We start from the raw sequence: 21,555 nt of genomic DNA, 5'->3' as shown, positions 1-21,555 counted from the left end.
GGAAAAAGGGGGAGGATGAGCCATTTATAAGGACTACAAAGGATATAGTATATATGTAGCTCATGACCCCATTGATAAAGCTGAAGCTGAAACACATGTGGGTCAGAAGAAGCCTAATATATATCCATTTGAATCTATATTAGGCTTTAGAAAGGTCAATTTTAATAACAAAACCTTCATATTTTGAGTTTTGATGTTGTGCATACCTTCTTGGGTGACTCCAATAGATTCATGAATTTGCCTTCCCTCCAAAGATGGAAAATTTTTAAGAGAAAATGGATCTCGGAAGGATAGGTTTTAATCTAGAGGAAATAATTTTGGCTATGATCCTGCAAATATCCTTATAAAGGGAGATAGGATGGAAGTTTGTGAAGGAAAGGGGATGGTTTTCTCTGCGAATCAGGGAAATGAAGGTTTAATTAAATATAGAATGAATTCAAGCTTCCTTTTGGGGCGCTTTTAGCACTTCCAAAAGATTTGGGCCTAAAATTTCATAAAGCTTTGGGAAAAATTTGATTCCTCATCTGTTAGGGCTAAGTATCTTATATTTCTGAAAACTATGCAACACTCATTAGCGCTCCTCCTGTGAGACCTCCTCCATAATTTCCTTTCTTTCCTCTTCATCGAGTGTGCTAAGGAAGAGTTTTAATGTACATATCACTTCTTCAATAAAGGCTTCCAATCAAGCTCGGAAGAGATTTTTAAGGTAGTTCTTTTCCATGGTGATTAGGCCCTAAAAACAAGAAACCCTTCTACATTCATCATCTTGAGTAGGATATATTCCATTTTTATTTCCTAGCATAGACCTAGAAGAATTTAGCATTATCACCCCCACTTTTTGACCAAATGGCATTGCTTTTCAATCACCATTTATCCTCCCGTGCTATTAGGATTTGATTTTTCCTTTTTTTTTTGTGATCTCTTTGGATCCCTGAGTGCTTAAACCTTCCTCAACTAAATTTGAAATGTCCTAAAGTTGTCGTTCTATCACCTCCAGGTCCTAAACTTTGACCGTTTTCTTCCTTTTTGCCCATTCTTTCATATCTTGTTTATAAAATGTTACGATAAATAAACGTTTAAATAGATAATAATATTTACAAATCAGATCATGTAAAAAATTATATCCATAAGATAAATAAACATTTAAATAGATAATAATATTTACAAATCAGATCATGTAAAAAATTATATATATAAAATATTCAAATACGTAGGTTTTAAATAGAAGTTAAGAAATGGAGCTTAAATAAATTTTTAAATAAAGTTTAAATAGAAACTATAGTAGTTGACCACCTTTCAATTTTAACAAAAAGTGATAGGAAACTACAACATCAATTTCAAAAAAAAATGTGGAGCGTTATCTCTGTTGGTTAAGTCCCCATAGTTAAAGCACCTCTATTATTCAGAAGTGATGGGTTAATTTCTATGAACACTCTCATGATCAAGCTCTATGGTTGGGCCAAAAAAAATTAATAAGTGGATCTCCTTCATACATATATTTCATAGACATAACAATCACTGATCTCAATAAATCACCTTAAAAAAATAACTTAAAAAAATTATAAATAACCTAACTATTTTTTATTTATGAAAAAAATCATAAATTTAACTACTAGTCCAACATATCAATATTATTACTTTTAACAATCTCATGCACTTAAATTTTATATACACATAAATACATATAATTTTTGAACATTCACCTTTAAACTATTTAAATAAAACACACGTTTCGAAAAAATATGCCATTAAGTAAAAAAAATTATGAATGCGTACATATATCTATGCACTACAAATATCATATGAATATGAGGTTTTGTAAATAAATATTATATTTAAAAATAGATTATTATGCTATATAGACATCATTGTTTGTAAAACACTTTAAAATGCAATTCCATTTCTAAAAATTAATTCCATGACAGGATGAATTCCCAAAAGTTAAAAGAAATCATTTTGGCCTATTTTATGAGACTTATCATGAATTTTGTTAAATTATATTAATGAGTCATTAGAAAAGACCCACCCTCACCTTCTTTTTTATGGATTTTCATGTGAAAGTCAATTTCTAATACGATTCACATTTATCTCTTTTCATAATCAAACTCTAATATGATTCAGTTGGCGAGACTCATATTTGGGGGCATGTTTGGAGATTTTCATAGCCTAGTTATATTATGGAGCACTCTCATGTATTTAATCTATTTAATTTTTTATTGAGTACTTAACAAATATTAAGTATTCATTAACATTTCATTTTTATAAATTATATATTTTTAAATTTTATTAAAAAAAATACGTATAATGTGTATATAATTAAATATTAATATAAATATTTGAGGTGTAATTTTAATTTAATAATAATAATTTTTTATTTTTTAAAATTAATTTTCATATTAAAAATATGAAATAATTACAACTAAGTTATCTTCTTTTAATGTCAACTTATCACATAAGTAACCAAACCGAAAAAAAAAGAGAGTAGAGAGTCTATAAAAACATATTTAAATCATGGATTAAAATATAAGATTTGAAATTTCATTGTAAATTTGATGTGCCACCTAGGGGATTATATTTAAATCATAGATTAAAATATAAGATTTGAAATTTTATTGTAAATTTGATGTGCCACTTAGGGGAATCAATAAGAAAGAGAAGAAGATGCAACATTTGAATTTCTCAAATCATGTGATAAAAAGCTAATAAGACTAAACAAAAATTTTGAAAATAAGGGGCCAATGGTCTTAATGGGCAAGCATAGAAACCTGAGAATTAATATCATGAAAGAAGAAACCTAAGCTTTAGGAGGATAGTGATGTGTTGAGGTTAGTAGATTGTTCTTTCACCTTGTATGTTCGAGGAAGTGGTGATATGGGAGGATAACTTATCTATGGTTTGGCCAACCATCCTTTCACCTTCAACATGAGGTCCCTGACCTTGTCTAGAAGGTTTGATGGTCCTCTGACTCTACCATTTGTCCACAAAAATATTTCCCAAGAACAACTTAATGAGCTAGTAAATGTACATTATATTAAGCTAATGATTGTATATTCACCACAAGTTTCCCTTATCAGGGATGTAAAGAGAAATATTTACCATGACATCTGAGTCAAAAATCTCCTATGTTTCCTACTGAATTTCCTCTTTGACCAATCAAATTTCTTCCTAAATATCTAATGAGGTGTGCTCATGAAAGCTACAAGTTGAGGAAACTAATTGGAATCAAACTTTGGAACCACTTGAAACTCTTGAACCCCCTCCCCCTTTGTATAAAAGAGCACACTCACACATCATGGCTTTTAATGGTAGTCAGATATGGTTGAGGCTTACTCAGAGCTTTAAAAGTTTTTGATGGAAGAAATTGACCAGAAGATCATGCCAGGAGGGATATACCATCCAAGGACTCATGGAATGTTTCTCTATATCGAAAAAAGATATTATATGCATAGGGGAAGCTAGAGGAGGACGTCCCCCATACTTAAGCAACCACTCAGTAATCAAAGGTAATGGTGGAAAAATAGAGCATGAAGCATAAATTTGCATTCAAACCATTTTTAAATATCACCATAAATAATAATAATAATTGATTGTTTTCAACATATTCATCAAAACAATAATTTTAAATTAATTTATATTTCAAAGACAATTGGGATCCTTAAAAAATCATGTTTGAGAGATAAATCCCCAATAGGCATTTTAGACCAATGTTTGGAGTCATAGACAACAACCATCATCATAATAATATGTCAAAATAAGGAAATCTTAAGAAGTAAAATAAATAAATAAAGAAAAGGAAAAAAAAAAAAAAAAGGAAGAAATGAGACCATAGGGAAGCTCAACAAAAAAATAAAAAATAAAAAAATAATAATGAGGTAGAAAATAAAATAGAATATAAATGAGACCAAAAAAAAGAATAGAAAGGAGTCAATATATAAACAATAAATATAATAAAGAATGGAAGGAAATCATAAGATTAAGGATAATAGAATAAACCAACAAGGAAAAAAATGATAATAATGGGAGAGGAAGAGAAGGAAAATAGATGAAAGGGGGGACAAAAGATAAAAAAAAAAGAGGAGAGGAAAAAAGAGAGAAGGTGAAGAAAAAGAAAGGGGGGGAGAAAAGGGGGAAGAGGAGATAAAAGAGGAGAAAATAAAATTAGGTATAATAGCGAGATATTAAACATTTTTGACAGCCCTAACTATTGTTATTTGTAAAATACATTGTAAACATTTTTACTAATAAAATTTAAACTAGGACAGAGTCAGGGGACACGGATTCCAAAATAGAGAGAATCTTTGTTTCTTGGGATGTCAATGATTTTCTTGTGCAAAAATAAAATAGAGAGAATCTTTGTTGCTTGGGATGTCAATGATTTTCTTGTGCAAAAATATGAATTGTTTTTAGGCAGCCATTAAAGGGCCGGTTGGTGAGCCTTGATGGACTGGTTAGGAAATTAATTTGGGTGGAAAGGAATTATAAAACCCATGCTTCCTTAAGAAACACTTACAAGGCTAGGAAAACTAAATTAATGAAGCTCATTGTATTGGTAGTAAGAACAGAAATCAATCCCAACGTAGAAGAGAATACATCAAAGAAAAGAGAGGGTGATCGATCTCAATGGGGGGATTATCACTATAATTCACACAAGAGAGACATAATACTCTTTCACTCATTCAACCATAGAGGATTCAACGTTACACAAGAAGAGAGAGGAAGGACGTGAATTGTTTCGGTTGGAAATAGTGGTAAACAAGTGTTTTCTCCTTGGTGAGGAACAATGCCTCTCGAGTCCCTGTAAAGCTAAAGGGTGGAGATGGGTTTCTCTGGATTCCCTCAATGGTGTGGGTGGATGATTTTGTCCTTGGAATCCTAGATGGAGAACCTTTGAAACCTTCTTGTTGTTCATTTACAATGGGTTTTTGAGTCCCCTACATGGGTGGAACCACAATATGTTTTTTAAGGGTGGAGATGTTACTCTCTAGATTCCCTTGATACCTTTGGGTGGAGGAAGTTGGCATATGTACTCCATGTGCTTCATTTTACTACCGAGTGGCTAGTGGGTGTAGGATGGAGATCCTCTGGAGTCCATGTTTTAGCTGGTAATTGGTGTTTTATCCATGAAGTAAGCTCCTTAGTCTCTAGAATATGACTTGGGGGTGACAATTGTTGGTGAACGTGGCTACAACTCTCTAAGGTTAGGTGGATAGTCTTTGTCCCAGATTCAGTAGCCTGAAACATTAAAAGGTAAGTGTTATTGTTCTTGGAATGTGATTAAGTATGTATTTTCCATGTCAGTAAGTATGTATTTGCAATGTCATTGAGTATGTATTTGTAATATCATTAAGTATGTTTTTACATTCTTGGGCTGAATGACGTGTACATGAGAAATGAGTAAGTATTGTGTTTTGGATTGAACAATACTCATGAATGTGTTGAACATAGTATATTGCTTCTTTGGCCAATTTATTATACCTCTAAAACATGAGATAATGTCATCATTGTAACATAAATGATTTCTATGATAAGAAAAATGTTAAAACATTGGAAATAATTCCTATAGAACTAAACCAAACACAAAGACATCAGTATGGTTCATAAGAAACCAAACACTCATACAGCTTAAGGTAATTCCATTTAGAGTGTCACATAACTAGAGCCCTTGCTACCATGTAGGGTCCATACCTTCCTTCATAAGCCTTTCCTCCTTTGTCAAACGACGTAAATTAAACTTTCCTTGCATTGAAGTGGATTTAATCTACATGCGAGTCTACATAACAGATGTGTGCCACACCACCCCTTCTTAATAGCCAACAGTGGGGTGGCATGAACCCTCCCCGATGACCTCATCCCTCAGTTCGTTCACCCACATTGCAGAGCCCCTTTTTTCTTTTTAATTAAATTGATTAATTAAAAAAAGTCTCATATGAGCAAGTGTCATTTGAAGTGCTTATGATTTTTTGGACATGGGGTTTGAGGGGATGGTATTGTAACAATTCCTATTTATAAATTAATGATCTCCATAAACAAGAATCTTGTTCCATGCTTTTTTAAATGTATGTATATTTAATATATATTTTAAGTATTTTTATATTAATAATACTTATAATAACAATAATAATTTAAAATAAAGTTATAATTTAATTACTTTATATTATTTCTTTATTTTTAACAATGTGAGATATATTATGGACTAAGTGTTTTGATGCTTATTATAATTTGATGTTTATCAACATTTTCCAACCATTTAATTTATATAGCTACAATGGATTGTTCACCTTCTAAACATAAAATATAAACACTTTCCCACATATAAATTGAAAAATTAAAAACAATTTTAAAAATATTTACCAAAATAATTTAATAATATAAATTTTTTATTTTTTATTAAAATTTAAAGATATTAATTTTAATAAAATTATAATATTTTATCATTTAAATTATTTTTAAATATAAAATGAATATAACATTCCAAAAAATCATCCCAGGTTTAAGTTGTATAAAATAAATGACTAAAATTATTGTTCTATGTAAAATAACAATTTTGTCAATTTATAATCAAATTTTAAATATATTCTCCTAACACAATATGCCCCATAAAATAACGCACTTGCAAATATCATGATTTGTGGGGGTGATTAAAAAGTATGGAATATCATAAATAATTTTTAAATTTCGTGATTTGTCAGCACCACCATTGTTGTTAAAAGATATCGAATATTATAAATAATTTGTAAATATCATGATGTGTTAGTTTGTAAATATCATGATTTGTTGGCACCACTTTTGTAGTCATTAAAACGTATCGAATATTATAATCATTTGTAAATATCATGATCGGCCAGCAGCACCATTGTGGTGATTAAAAATTATCGAATATCAACGTTGCTAGGAAAACAATAAGTCTGCTGTAATCATATTTGTGGATGACGTAATCACACAACGTACATTGTATACTTTTATGAGGCCCTCTATACGTTAACAACAGCTAAAAATAACTGGCTTGTCAATGGGTAGTAAATGTATGACACTGTATACAAATGAATCTTGATCATGGAGCGGAGAGAGATAACATAGCGCAATGAGTTCTAAGGTTTATCTAAGAGAGTGACAGAGGGTAACAGGTACCCATGAAGGCACAGGAGGAGGGAGCTCCACTCCTTCCTATAGTAATGTGGTTTCAAACAGAGGAAGAGGAGGGAATAAGAACAAACCTCCACAACTCTTGGAGGTCAAGACAAAAGCACTGAAACTTAGAAGGCGAAAAGCAGCAAAACCCATGCAAATCAAGGGGCCCACGAAGAAGACCGACAGACGGAGAAAGCGGAAGACAGAGGTTAGGGAACAAAGAACAGAGCCAAGATGGGGCCCTGTAAACCCAAGACCATAACTAAACCTAGGGTTATTCTGAATAATCCAGCTCTGCAAGCGCACAGGGATCACATGGAAAACTATGCCATCATATGCAAATTTATGGGAATCTGGCCATCAGAGAAAGTGTTGTACACTTGGATAAAATACCACTGAAAACCAAAGGGCAAGTTAAATATACATCTTGGATCCAAGGGTTTTTTTACAGTGGTGTTCACGAACATGGAAGACAGAGACAGGATTTTTGAAGGGGGACCATACTTATTTGCAGCTACTGGTCTCTATATGCGACCATGGACGATGAACTTCGTGCTAGAACGAGAAACGTTCACTTCAGTACCGGTATTGATTACACTCTACTCCTTACCTTTAGATCACTGGATGTCAGCTACTTTAAACGCTATAGGCAATAAATTAGGTCATTTCTTAAAAATTTCAGAGACAACTCTACGGGAAAAATATACCTCCTATGCCCATATATGTGTGGAGATGGACCTATCAGGATCCCTTCTAGAGGAGGTCATTCTAGAAGTCTATGACGAGGAATGGGTTCAAACAATTGACTATGAATATATCCCATTCAGATGTTACAAATGTCATGAGCATAGGCACCTATCTAGAGATTGTCCTCTTAATAGAAGAGCTGAAAATCTAAACACCAGCAAAGGGAAAGACCAGACAGATTTCACCAAAGCAAGAGGAAAAGAAAAAGGAGGGGGAAGGAAGACACAAAATAACTTTATTACGAATGATAACAAAACAAAAAGTAACAACAATTTTGAGATCTTAGGAGAAAAAGAAGTAGATGGAGGTGATCAAGAGAGTATAGAGAATCAGTCAGCAAAGGGGAAAGGAAAAGATACCAACATGGATTTCACTTAGGATCAGAATGAACACATGACGGACCCTTTGAGTACCATGGCAATAGAAAAATACCAAGAAACGACTCAAAGTGAAAGTGGTACAGAGGATCAAGACTTACAGGAGATCCTAGAAAGGGAGAACCTAGAACTGGAAAAGTTTCTACAACAAGGAGGAAACTTGGGAATAAACTCCATCCCTCAGGAGGATGTGGAGAAGATACAACAGATATTCCTTAATAAGTCACATCAAACAGCTGTAGGAGTCAAAAGAGGACATGATAACCAGGAAAATAAAGGGACTTCCTCAATAGGATTAATAACAGGAAAACTAAAAAAAATCCAGGCAAAAGGAGGGGAAGGAAAAGACAGAAAGAACTACTGCTGGAGTGTGGCAAACTCATGATTGACTCAGGAAGGATGAAATACCTTTCCAGTTACTCCTTTAAAACCTCACCTCAATGAAAATCATAACCTGGAACATTAGAGGACTAGGGAGCAGAAGAAAACAGAGGAATCTAGGTAATAGGATCACAGAGGAAAAACCGACATAGTATTCATACAGGAAACAAAATGCTCTGTGGAGAAGATCCGCGAAAAGTTCATCTTTAAGTTTCAATTTAAATAAAGATAGCATTAATAAAATATATTAAACAGAGAAAACAAATATTATTTATTTATTAATAACATTATTAGTTTTATTATAATATGTTAGTTATATTTAATTATTTATTAGGTAAATAGTATGTAGAATTAATTTATATTATTTAATTTTAAGTATTTTTAATTAAAAAAATAATGATAATATGTTATTTATATTTAATTATTTGTTAGGTAAATAGTATGTAGAATTAATTTATATTATTTAATTTTAAGTATTTTTTAATTAAAAAAATAATGATATTTTATTATTTTATTATTTTACAGTTGGATTTCAATATAGATTTTTTATTCTTTTATTTATAGTTTAATATTAAAAATTCACTTTTTTGTTATTCATTATTATTATTTAAATTTATATATTTGTAAAGTGATTGGTTGAGGCTTTATTATGTGCTCTTTAGTAACTTCCATTTGTGTTAGTTACTAATTTTTTGTTTAGATTTATTTCTTTTTTATTTAATTTTTTCTATTTTTTATCACTTATAATTATTTTTTGGATATTTTCAATTTAAAATATTTTTTTATTATATTAAAAACCATTTTTAGTTATTTATATATATGTGTAAGAGAGAAAGTTTATATATGTTAATATAAACCATATTAGTTAATCATATTTCTTAATGTTTTATAACATTCAACAATATAATATCTTATTAATTGTTATATTTTTGTGATAAATTTTGTTTTTATTATTTTTAATTTAATTAAGCTTTATTTAAACTAAATTAATATATATTATTTAATTTTAAATATTTTGAAATTAAGAAAATGATAATGTTTTATCGTTTGACAATGCAAGCTTTTTACCGTTGAAATTAAATAGATGAAAGTATTTAAAATTTATTTCATTCAATTTCGTTATCTCATATGAATTTAATTTTAGATTATGTTTTTAATTTTATAATTTTAATTTATGTTTTTTAGAATAATAATATAATTTAAAAATAATATTTTTTTCCGTTAATAAATTTTATTATTTATACAATTAAAAATATATATTTATTAATTATACATTATATTAATCAATGTGTGATTATAATATTTTCATAAATAAATATTAAGTAAATGGTGAGATTTAATTTCCATACAATATTCTAGAATATCTTTAATAGTATTCGCAAGTTAAAGAGTGAGATTTGTATACAAAATAGTTATGTCTTTTTATTAAACTGAATAATTGAAATAAATCATGTATGTGGATAAACATGTATACTATTGAATAATGCTTCTATAAATTTAATTTAATTATTAATAATTATTAGGAAAATGGTAGAGATTTAATCTCTGTGATATATTCTAGAATATTTTAGAAGTATTCACAATTCAAAGATTGAGATTTATCTTGAAAGTAGTACAGAAAATATTATGTTTATGCCATAGGTATGACTATTTTGAAATAGTATTTTTTTTAATTTCAATATGACTATCAATAATTATTAGGTGGATGGTAGGGATTTAATCATTATAGAATATTTTAAAATATTCTTATTAAGATTCACAAATTAAAAGTTGATATTTACCTCAAAAAAAATTATGGCCTTTTAACCATTTTAATTATTTAATTAATTAAAAATAAATTGACTTGTGATTTTTTTGAACATAGTGTATAAATGAACTATGGTATTATAAAAGCACTCATTTACAAATAAAATTTTTATCAAGAATAATAATAATAATAATTTAACATAAAATTATAATTTTAATAATTTTATTTTATTTTAATTATATTTTTATTTTATTTTAATAATATAAAATATATCCCCGGATGCGGGTGTATAGACAGGCTTTAAATCTGATGGGACAGGGGTGGAGCGAGGTGGGACGACACCTGCCTACCCAGTACAGAATGGATAAACGGCTTATGAACAGAGGATCTCGGCATTTGAGAAGCGCAGTGTTCATTTGCTTTATTTCAAGTGGCTCTGGATCTCCCATCCTATCCGACGCTCCAGCTTGCCTCAGACCTTGGCTCTTTTCAATGCAACAGTAATGGCGGGTGCTTCTTGATGCGTGAAGGGGGAAGATAATTTAAGGCTCAGCCATGAGCTTGCTGTGGAGCCGCTTTCGTTGATTCATTCGCATTACTATCTAGCTTTTGGCCTCAGCTATGGTTTCTGTCTATATGGTGTTGGCTCCGTCATCTCTGCTGCCTCTCGTAGCTTGAAAGGGGAGGCTACTCTGAAGCTTTGCTCTGGTCTTTTTGCGGAGCCGCCTCCGTTAATCCCTTGGTTTTTCTCTTGGGCCTCTGGCCTTCGCTTTGATGTTCTTCTGATTTTCTCTGGCCCTGTCATTGCTGCTGCCCAGCCTCACTTTTCTCCCGCTGCTTCTGTCTCCCCAATGCCTCGTCGGTGCCATAGAATGCGGTCCCGCAGGGGCCATCCTTGGCGCGCGCCTTCCAGCCCTTCCTCCGATTCACCTTCCCTTTCCAGTGATTTCTCTGTCGGCCATTACCCTCGCACCCGCAGTGGGAGAGGGTGTCTTCTTGCTTCCAGCCACTATCCTGTGCCTTCTCCCTCGTCTGGCTCCACGCTCTTCACCTTCAACTGCTCTCTGAACCGCCCAAGGATTACCGCTCACATTTTGGTGGTCTTCCATGAGGAAGCCCAGGAGGGGGAGTCTAGCTCTCATCCGGAGGGCCCTGGCTCTGTCACTGTTCCGCTTCGAACCTCCAGATGGGGATTGGCAGCGCGTCTTTGCAGGCTCTGGATGCTCAAGCTCGCAGTGCTCAGGCTGTTGTGATGGCGCCGGCTGATCCTGGTCCTTCCGAATCTGAAGCTGCTCTTGCAAGGGATCTGCCTGATACCGATTGGTGTCGTATAGTTGAAGAGCCTCCAGATGATTAGTTTGCTCACTGTTGCCTTGCTATTGTGCCCTGCGGCCCATACAATTGGGCAAGTTTATGTTCAAACTGCTATGCGGAATTTTTGTTTATTTTTTATTTTTTATTTATTTTTGAATTTTTGTAAACTCTGCAATATCAAGAAGATCATAACTTCTTCCCCTGCGTGGGTTCTGATAACTGGGTCAAGACTGAGTTCCCTGACATTGGGCAGTCTCCTTCTATGCTTATCTTGACAACTATGTCTTTCTTCAATACAGTGTTTTTGGCTACGATCACATTGTAATTTTATTCCCTTTATGTTAATAGATTAATCTTATTTAGAAAAAAATTATATAAAATATATATTATAAATTTGATTGATATATAACGAACCTGATTTATTATTTAACTATCCATTTTAATTCTGAAACTTTTATTTATTTATTTATTTATGCAAAAGTGCAGCAGAATAAATGTAGAGAAAATGTAATAGAATATAGAGAATAGAAAAACTCAATACTACTACAAACTCTTTCTACATTATGATGTTACGGTAATTACCAAAGGGTCTATGCTTCCAACAGCGGCGAACATGCTATTTTTGGAGTCCCCGGCAGGCGTTGGATTCTCGTACTCGAACACAACCTCGGATTACACGCAAACCGGCGATAAACTAACGGGTAACTTTGCGAATTTTTTCCCGTTTATCGAGAAGTAAGCGCGTTTAAGCGAAGCTAGGAAAATCTAAACTTTTTTAACGGGCTTTTTGTTTTGTTTTATTCCAGCCGAAGAATCGTATGCATTTCTGGTAAACTGGTTCAACAGGTTTCCACAGTATAAATTCCGAAAGTTTTACATTGCAGGGGAAAGCTATGCAGGTAGTATTGTTTGCAATGCCTATGATAGTCGTAACGGTTTTGTTAGTTTCAATTAAATATCATTAGAACCTTGGTGAGCTTAATTAATTGCAAGGTGCTACAGTAAAATTAATGCATCGGTGACATTTTTTTAGAGATACGATAGTTTTGACACATCTTGTACTGAAATTTATTAACAATTGTGATACTCTGGGTGATAGTAAGACAGATTTCTAAAGCTAATTTGATCTATGTGGAAATATTTATTTTTAAGTGAAGGCGTTGACGATATTTATTGATTCTAGGATACTACATTCCAGAGTTGGTTTCAAAAATTTTACAGCACAAAAATTTGTCGCAGGCATCTTTTATTAATTTCAGAGGAATAATGGTGAGTACAACTCACATTTGTGACTTTTAGTGAATTTCATTGGTGTCAAACCAAAATGTGTACGAAAAAATTTCAATATACAAAATTGTTTTATGAATGGCCATGTGAAGTTTCCGGACATACAACTTGAAAAACCTGCAAACATTCAATTTATTTGAAACTTATTTACAAAATCAAATTTGGAAACTTATTTACACAATCAATTGAAGCGCGAACATTCAATTTATGCAGGTGGGAAATGGCGTAATGAATGACGATACAGATTTTATTGGAACATATGAGTACGCATGGAGTCATGCATTGATATCGGATGAACTCTATCAGCAAGCAATTTTGAACTGCAGTGCTTCAAACTTCAGTGTACTGCAGTGCAATCTTATGGAAGATCTAGTCTATGCAGAAATGGGAAATATCGATATTTACAGTATCTATGCTCCGATATGCCTAGATAATTCATCCCAATTGGCGAGGGTAAGTGCAAATTATACATATTATGCGAAAGTAAACAATTGTTTTTTCATTTATGTTAAATGACATTGACAATTAACTCTTCATCTATGGTCCTCCTCTTCTATTTACCTAGGTATTACTTTCAATTCCCACTAAACAATAAATCGGTCACTATCCTTATTTAGATTCTATGCAAAGTTAAATGGTTTACCAATGTCAAGTTGTTTACCAATTGACTTCTCTTCTGACATTAAATTTCAAAATTTTCCACCACATTGCTGCCTTTGCTAAACTTTGACTGTACTTGTGATTGTTGTGAAAATAGCAAGAAGAAACTGAAATACCAGGATATGATGCTTGCATGAATAACTACGTATCCGTGTATCTTAATAGGCCGGAAGTTCAGAAAGCCATACATGCAAATGTAACAAACATACCTTATAACTGGACCCAGTGCAGGTATGTCGGTCTTTAGAAATTATAGTTACTAATACGCAGATTAGTTACTAATATCAGTTATTGCCACAATTTTAATTTTCGTACCTTCTTATACTCACAACACGATGTGCTAAAATATTGTTTCACATGACTCGGTAACAGTGAGTTTCTTTTTACTTCTTGGGCGGATTCTGTTTCAACTGTCTTACCAATTTATCGTCAGCTAATTTCAAGTGGGTTTCAAATACTTCTTTACAGGTATTATATAAGACAATTTTAATGCCCATTAGCGTGTATTACTAAATATATTAACTCAACGGGAATAAGTGTGGGTGGTATCTGCCGATTTTAATGAAAATTTGACTCAGATCAATTTCCCAAACACCACTTCAAATAATGCCTATATCACAAACAAATTGTGTAGGGATCATTCAAGTATTTTATTACAGTTTTTTTTGGTTTGGTTTCCAGTGGAGACATGGATTCAAGAGTTCCTGTGACCGGGACAAGACTCTCCAGCAATGAGCTCAAGCTTCCAATTGACACTGCATGGTACCCTTGGGTTAATGGCTTCGAGGTAAATAATCAATTCAGTTTCATTAATTTCAGAGATAAAATCTCGATAATAAATCTGATTTTATGTCACCATGCATTCTCGTGGATGGTGCAGGTCGGTGGATATAGTGTGATTTACAAGGGTTTGACATTTGCCACCGTTAGGGGGGCGGGGCATGGAGTTCCGCAATTGCAACCGTCCAGGGCTTTAACACTGTTCAAATATTTTCTGGAAGATAAAGCCTTGCCCGAATGACCGGATTCAGATTTTATCCAAACTGCGTACAACTAATGGGAGGTCTCGCCGGAATAAACAGCTTTTTTTTAATGCGCTTGCATTTGAACCCGTTGTCAATTGCTTGCTGAAATAAACAGATATTTCTTCATAATTGTTATCGTCGTATAATCGCGCAATGTCGTGATCCGCCGACCAATGCTGCCAGTAAACATTCGTGCCAATTTAAATTTTACGATTGCAATAAAACCGTTATGGAAAATTTACTTGATAATTTATTATCATGTCAAATATGATGAGTGATAAAAAAAATTCTCGTGAAAGAATGCTTCAGTGATGCTTTGATCAAATGTGAAGGATTAGTTATTAATCTCAAGTAAAACGGAAAATTATTATTTAATATGCAGGAAAATTTATAAAAATAATTATAGATTGATTTTAATTTCGATAAAAAGGAAATCTTTTTATTCAACATAAGAAGTATTTAGTTTTAAATATAAAAATATGAAAAGAAATTCTTATATTAGAATCATTTAAATTTTATAATATAGAAATATTAAAAAGATAAAACATTGATAAAAAATTTCTGGCCATCAATATTAAACTTAAAATTTATACTTTAAAAATATAAAATTATAATAAAATTAAATAGTTCAAGTTTTAACCTATAGAATTTGCTAAACAAAAATGAAAAAAGAAAGTTGAAAAATATTTGAAAGATAAAATGTTATGGTTTTTTCTCGAGGGAAAAAAACTATTTTATTGGTTAAGGTGATTGAAAATTACATTCTTTGTATACACAAAACTGTTTAATTCATTGAAATGATTGAAAAATACATTTTTCTTCTACACATCTTGTATGTATTCATATGCAGTGATACTAAAAAAGACACCTAACAGAAAGAAACTCGTATGACTAGTGTGCTCATTTAAACAACACTTTAGAGTAGAAAAAACATCAAAAATGTATTGATACAACCATTTTAGAGGAACAAAATGAAACTGTCCAACAAAAACATGACAAAGTACATTCATTTGCAACTATAAAATAGATAAAATACTTCAAAATCATGACTTTGATTGGATGCGTATAAGATTAGAGTGTTGATGATCCAAGTGGAAAGTCCCACTCTCGGTGGAAAAAACCATAGACCTATCCATTTAATTGTTTTTTAATACCCCATATTCCTTAGGCGAGGTTATGCTTTTCTTTTTTTAGAGATTGTTAGGTGTCTTGTTTTTCTCCTTGTAAATATGATAACAAGTAAAAGGGAGAAAGTGTTAACAAGTCACATAATTTTTTCGAGAATTAGTATAATAATATTATTCTTGCAAGCTTAGTGCATCTTTTCTTTAAGGCAAATAGTATTAACTATTTACAAGAAAGGAGTTTCGCGTGACTATGGGTTTATTTTCCTAAACGGAATTAAGTGGCATAATTTTCTTGAGAATAAGCATAATAATAATATTCTTGCAAGATTAGTGCATTCTTTCTCTAATGTAAATAGTAATAAATATTTACAGGAAAGGAGTTTGGCGTGACTATTGGTTCATTTTCTAAACCAAATTTGGGTTTATTTTCCTAAACGGAATTAAGTGGCATAATTTTCTTGAGAATAAGCATAGTAATAATATTCTTGTAAGATTAGTGCATTCTTTCTCTAATGTAAATAGTAATAAATATTTACAGGAAAGCAGTTTGGCGTGACTATTGGTTCATTTTCCTAAACCAAATTTGACATAACACAACAGTGAGCTTTTAGAAGAAAGATGAAAGATCTAACTCCACTCCATTGTCCCAAATTGAAGATGAAAGATCTCACTCCACTCCATTGTCCCAAATTGATACATGCTCTGTCAAAATAGGCCCATAACCTATATGACCACTCTAAGAGGGGAAATATATTTTTCCTATGGAAAGTGACTTCAAATAACAAGAACTTCAGTTGCAATATGTTCAGGAATCGAAAGCTTGTCCTAGAATATAAATTTGTTTCTATCCTTGGCATATGGTTAGGGGAAGTGATTCAATGGAATGACTACTAGGATTTTAGTGTCATTCCTTCCATGAATCCTCCAAGTTCACACCTTCCCAAGAGACCGGGTGAGCTAGAGTGATCCTACATTCTTTCCACACCTACTGATAAAAAATGCACGAGATGAACATGTGTACTACATTTTCATCATTGTTTTTGGCACCAACCTTGATCAATCATTAATTGTCATTATAGTACATCCGAGGTTGAGACCTTCTTTGCCATTAGACACCACATAATTTTTTTTTATTTGGCTAGACACTTAGCTTTCTAGACCACTTTCCACTGTCATTTCTATTTTTCCACAACTCTCTCAACTGGTAGGGAAATGTACCCAAGATTAAACATGTAGGTCCATTAAGGGGAGATAATCCAAATGAGTTCATCATCTTTGTCACTTAATCTTATGTGACCATATGAGAGAGATGCAAGAAACTTTTCCATGAGTCATCTTTATCCTTCTCTAAACCCAACTATTCATTTGATAACCAACTATCTCTCCAGATTGATGAGTTTGTGGGATTGTCTATATGAGACGACTTTGTTTGACCTCTTTCTCTTAGTAATTTGGTGCAAGGGGGTGGGAAGCAAGTGTTTTTGGTCAAATCCTATTAATGGATCAAGACCAAGTCTCACTCTGTCTCCTTTTCCTACCCACCACGCTAACCCATTACCTATGGTATTGAAAGAATTGAGCATGAACCTCTATATTACCAATATATTTTCTCTATTCTTATCATCCATTATTATCTAGTCTTCCAATGAATTAAGGGAAATTTGTTTATGGTGGACCACCTATTTCCATATGTTGGATGATGAGATTAGCCTCAATCCACATTTGGTAACTCAAGCCTTTGAAAATAAGGAGATGTTCTTTAGACCCCAACCACCTAGAAATTGTGGCATAGTTATCCTGTCTCATTGGACCCATGACAACACCCTCATGTTCCCTCTTCCCTTCCCAAAGAAATTTTGAGTAGATTATTCTAATTTTTCCAATACTCCTTTAGGGATCCATGCAAGAGATGCCAAATATACAGGAATAGCTTCGAGCACAGATTTGATCAAGGCCACACATCCCACCCTGCACAACCATTTGAGACATTAATTTGTTTTTTCTTCTTCTTTGGAAATGATCCAACACCAATATTCTCTGTTGTAATAGTTTGGTTTTAGATGAAAACCTAGATACTTTCCTCTATTGGTTTAGAAACATGTGGAAGAAGTCATGTCATGTGAAATATTTCCTCTTAATTTAGATTATAATAGGTTATATAGATATTTTGGGAATTTATAAACATACTAGTGGATTTCCGAGAAAGATTAAGGATCTCTTCTAGTGTATTAATATCCCTTAACCCCCCATTGTAGAATATAAGGATGTTGACGAAAAAGAGAAAGCATGCAACAACCAATGTCATGGCTATCAGAGATTTGTGAAAGTCGCCACATACTTTTTCCCCTAATTGAATTTGACTTAATCCTTCTTTCACCAATAAGAACAATAAATTGGAAAGGTGACAACCTTGACGTAGCCCTCTTTGTGCATGGAAAAAGGGGGAGGATGAGCCATTTATAAGGACTACAAAGGATATAGTATATATGTAGCTCATGACCCCATTGATAAAGCTGAAGCTGAAACACATGTGGGTCAGAAGAAGCCTAATATATATCCATTTGAATCTATATTAGGCTTTAGAAAGGTAAATTTTAATAACAAAACCTTCATATTTTGAGTTTTGATGTTGTGCATACCTTCTTGGGTGACTCCAATAGATTCATGAATTTGCCTTCCCTCCAAAAATGGATCTCGGAAGGATAGGTTTTAATCTAGAGGAAATAATTTTGGCTATGATCCTGCAAATATCCTTATAAAGGGAGATAGGATGGAAGTTTGTGAAGGAAAGGGGATGGTTTTCTCTGCGAATCAGGGAAATGAAGGTTTAATTAAATATAGAATGAATTCAAGCTTCCTTTTGGGGCGCTTTTAGCACTTCCAAAAGATTTGGGCCTCAAATTTCATAAAGCTTTGGGAAAAATTTGATTCCCCATCTGTTAGGGCTAAGTATCTTATATTTCTGAAAACTATGCAACACTCATTAGCGCTCCTCCTGTGAGACCTCCTCCATAATTTCCTTTCTTTCCTCTTCATCGAGTGTGCTAAGGAAGAGTTTTAATGTACATATCACTTCTTCAATAGAGGCTTCCAATCAAGCTCGGAAGAGGTTTTTAAGGTAGTTCTTTTCCATGGTGATTAGGCCCTAAAAACAAGAAACCCTTCTACATTCATCATCTTGAGTAGGATATATTCCATTTTTCTTTCCTTAGCATAGACCTAGAAGAATTTAGCATTATCACCCCCACTTTTTCACCAGATGGCATTGCTTTTCAATCACCATTTATCCTCCCATGCTATTAGGATTTGATTTTTCCTTTTTTTTTGTGATGATCTCTTTGGATCCCTGAGTGCTTAAATCTTCTTCAACTAAATTTGAAATATCCTAAAGTTGTCGTTCTATCACCTCCAGGTCCTAAACTTTGACCGTTTTCTTCCTTTTTGCCCATTCTTTCATATCTTGTTTATAAAATGTTACGATAAATAAACATTTAAATAGATAATAATATTTACAAATCAGATCATGTAAAAAATTATATCCATATGATAAATAAACATTTAAATAGATAATAATATTTACAAATCAGATCATGTAAAAAATTATATACATAAAATATTCAAATACGTAGGTTTTAAATAGAAGTTAAGAAATGGAGCTTAAATAAATTTTTAAATAAAGTTTAAATAGAAACTATAGTAGTTGACCACCTTTCAATTTTAACAAAAAGTGATAGGAAATTACAACATCAATTTCAAAAAAAAAATGTGGAGCGTTATCTCTGTTGGTTAAGTCCCCATAATTAAAGCACCTCTATTATTCACAAGTGATGGGTTAATCTCTATGAACACTCTCATGATCAAGCTCTATGGTTGAGCCAAAAAAATCTAATAAGTGGATCTCCTTCCTATATATATTTCATAGACATAACAATCATTGATCTCAATAAACCACCTAAAAAATAACTTTAAAAAATTATAAATAACCTAACTATTTTTTATTTTTGAAAAAAATCATAAATTTAACTACTAGTCCAACATATCAATAATATTACTTTTAATAATCTCATACACTTAAATTTTCTATACACATAAATACATATAGGTTTTGAACATTCACCTTTAAACTGTTTAAATAAAACACACGTTTTGAAAAAATATGCCATTAAGTAAAAAAAAAAAATGAATGCGTACATATATCTATGCACTACAAATATCATATGAATATGAGGTTTTGTAAATAAATATTATATTTAAAAATAGATTAATATGCTATATAGACATCATTGTTGGTAAAACACTTTAAAATGCAATTCTATTTCTAAAAATTAATTCAATGATAGGATGAATTCCCAAAAGTTAAAAGAAATCATTTTGGCATATTTTATGAGACTTATCATGAATTTTGTTAAATTATATTAATGAGTCATTAGAAAAGGCCCACCCTTACCTTCTTTTTTTATGGATTTTCATGTGAAAGTCAATTTCTAATACGATTCAAATTTATCTCTTTTCATAATCAAACTCTAATATGATTCAGTTGGCGAGACTCATATTTGGGGCATGTTTGGAGATTTTCATAGCCTAGTTATATAAAGGAGCACTCTCATGTATTTAATCTATTTAATTTTTTATTAAGTGCTTAACAAATATTAAGTATTCATTAACATTTAATTTTTATAAATTATATATTTTTAGATTGTATTAAAAAAAATATGTATAATGTGTATATAATTAAATATTAATATAAATATTTGAGGTGTATTTTTAATTTAATAATAATAATAATGTTAGGATATTCCGACACATAGGATATAGTTAAGTTCAACTTGGTCTAGTATAGAGTTAGGTTAGAGTTAGGTAAAGTGTGTTTCTTTACCGTTGTACATTTTGTAACTTACAATCCGACGGTCACGATATGTAGTGATCCGACAGTTCACTCTCACCTCGGTATTACCGACACTTGATCCGTGGCTTGACACCCGATTGGTCCATGAGTTCTATTTAAAGCGCATGGAGGGTCATTGTTCGGGTAATCCGTGCATGAGAGAAGCTTATGTAAATTTTCATTCTTTGATTAATAAATTGCCTGTAGTACCCACGTTGGGACAGGCCGTGGACTGTTTCCCTCCTTGCACTCTTAGGGTTTTAACCACGTCAAAAATACTGGTGTATTGATTTGAGATCTGGTTGTGAGCGGTGTCCTTTTGGTATTCTTTCTGTGGAACTTACCCTGTAAATTCCTACATGGTATCAGAGCTATTTGAGGGCCGCGTCCGTTGGTGATCCAAATCTGAAGCCGGTAGAACTGCATGCGGCTGTCGTTTCCTAGATCTGCTGTTTCTGACTGCTTTCGGGCCGAGAGGACTGCTCTGTTGCGTTCGGAGCATCTGTTCCAGTGAGGAACCCCTTTCGTTTCACGCGAAAAGGTTTCCGGTAGCCCTAGCTGCGTCATTTTTCAGATCGGGAGGTATACAGTGTTTTTTTTGCAGTTTACTGTTATTTTCTCTCTGCTTATTTCGGTCTCAGTTTATTTAGCCTTTTTTTTAACCGGATCTATACCTTTCATTTCTGCGTATGCTCTTTGCCCTGCGACTCTGTGCGATCTGGGCAAATCAGAAACAGAAAGGAAGGATTTTTCTCATGCGTATGCTCTTTTCCCTGCACCTTAGTGTGATCTCGGAAAATCAGAAACATTGAGAAAAATATTTAGTTTTTCGGCTAAAGCTAACTTTGAGATTTTTTTTAAAATTTATAGTTTTTTT

The 21,555-nt window shown here is 32.4% G+C and overlaps 1 protein-coding gene across 1 annotated transcript; it reads left to right on the top strand.

Moving 5' to 3' along the window:
* The first annotated feature begins 12,286 nt into the window (after nt 1-12,286).
* Nucleotides 12,287-14,662, top strand: LOC149194528 (putative serine carboxypeptidase-like 23). Its single transcript, XM_089407695.1, has 8 exons — nt 12,287-12,395; nt 12,501-12,593; nt 12,878-12,963; nt 13,195-13,434; nt 13,739-13,872; nt 14,014-14,109; nt 14,323-14,428; nt 14,522-14,662. Exons 1-8 carry the CDS (start codon nt 12,287-12,289, stop codon nt 14,660-14,662), a joined length of 1,005 nt encoding a protein of 334 aa, XP_089263821.1.
* The last annotated feature ends 6,893 nt before the right edge of the window (nt 14,663-21,555 follow it).

This window comes from Pinus tabuliformis, chromosome 2_2 (assembly GCF_031772625.1).
Source record: "Pinus tabuliformis cultivar Carrire ecotype Pingquan chromosome 2_2, CPIR1, whole genome shotgun sequence".
In the NCBI taxonomy this organism is placed as follows: domain Eukaryota; kingdom Viridiplantae; phylum Streptophyta; class Pinopsida; order Pinales; family Pinaceae; genus Pinus; species Pinus tabuliformis.
Note: the sequence above shows the minus strand (reverse complement) of the source record. Positions and strands in the feature narration are given on the sequence as shown.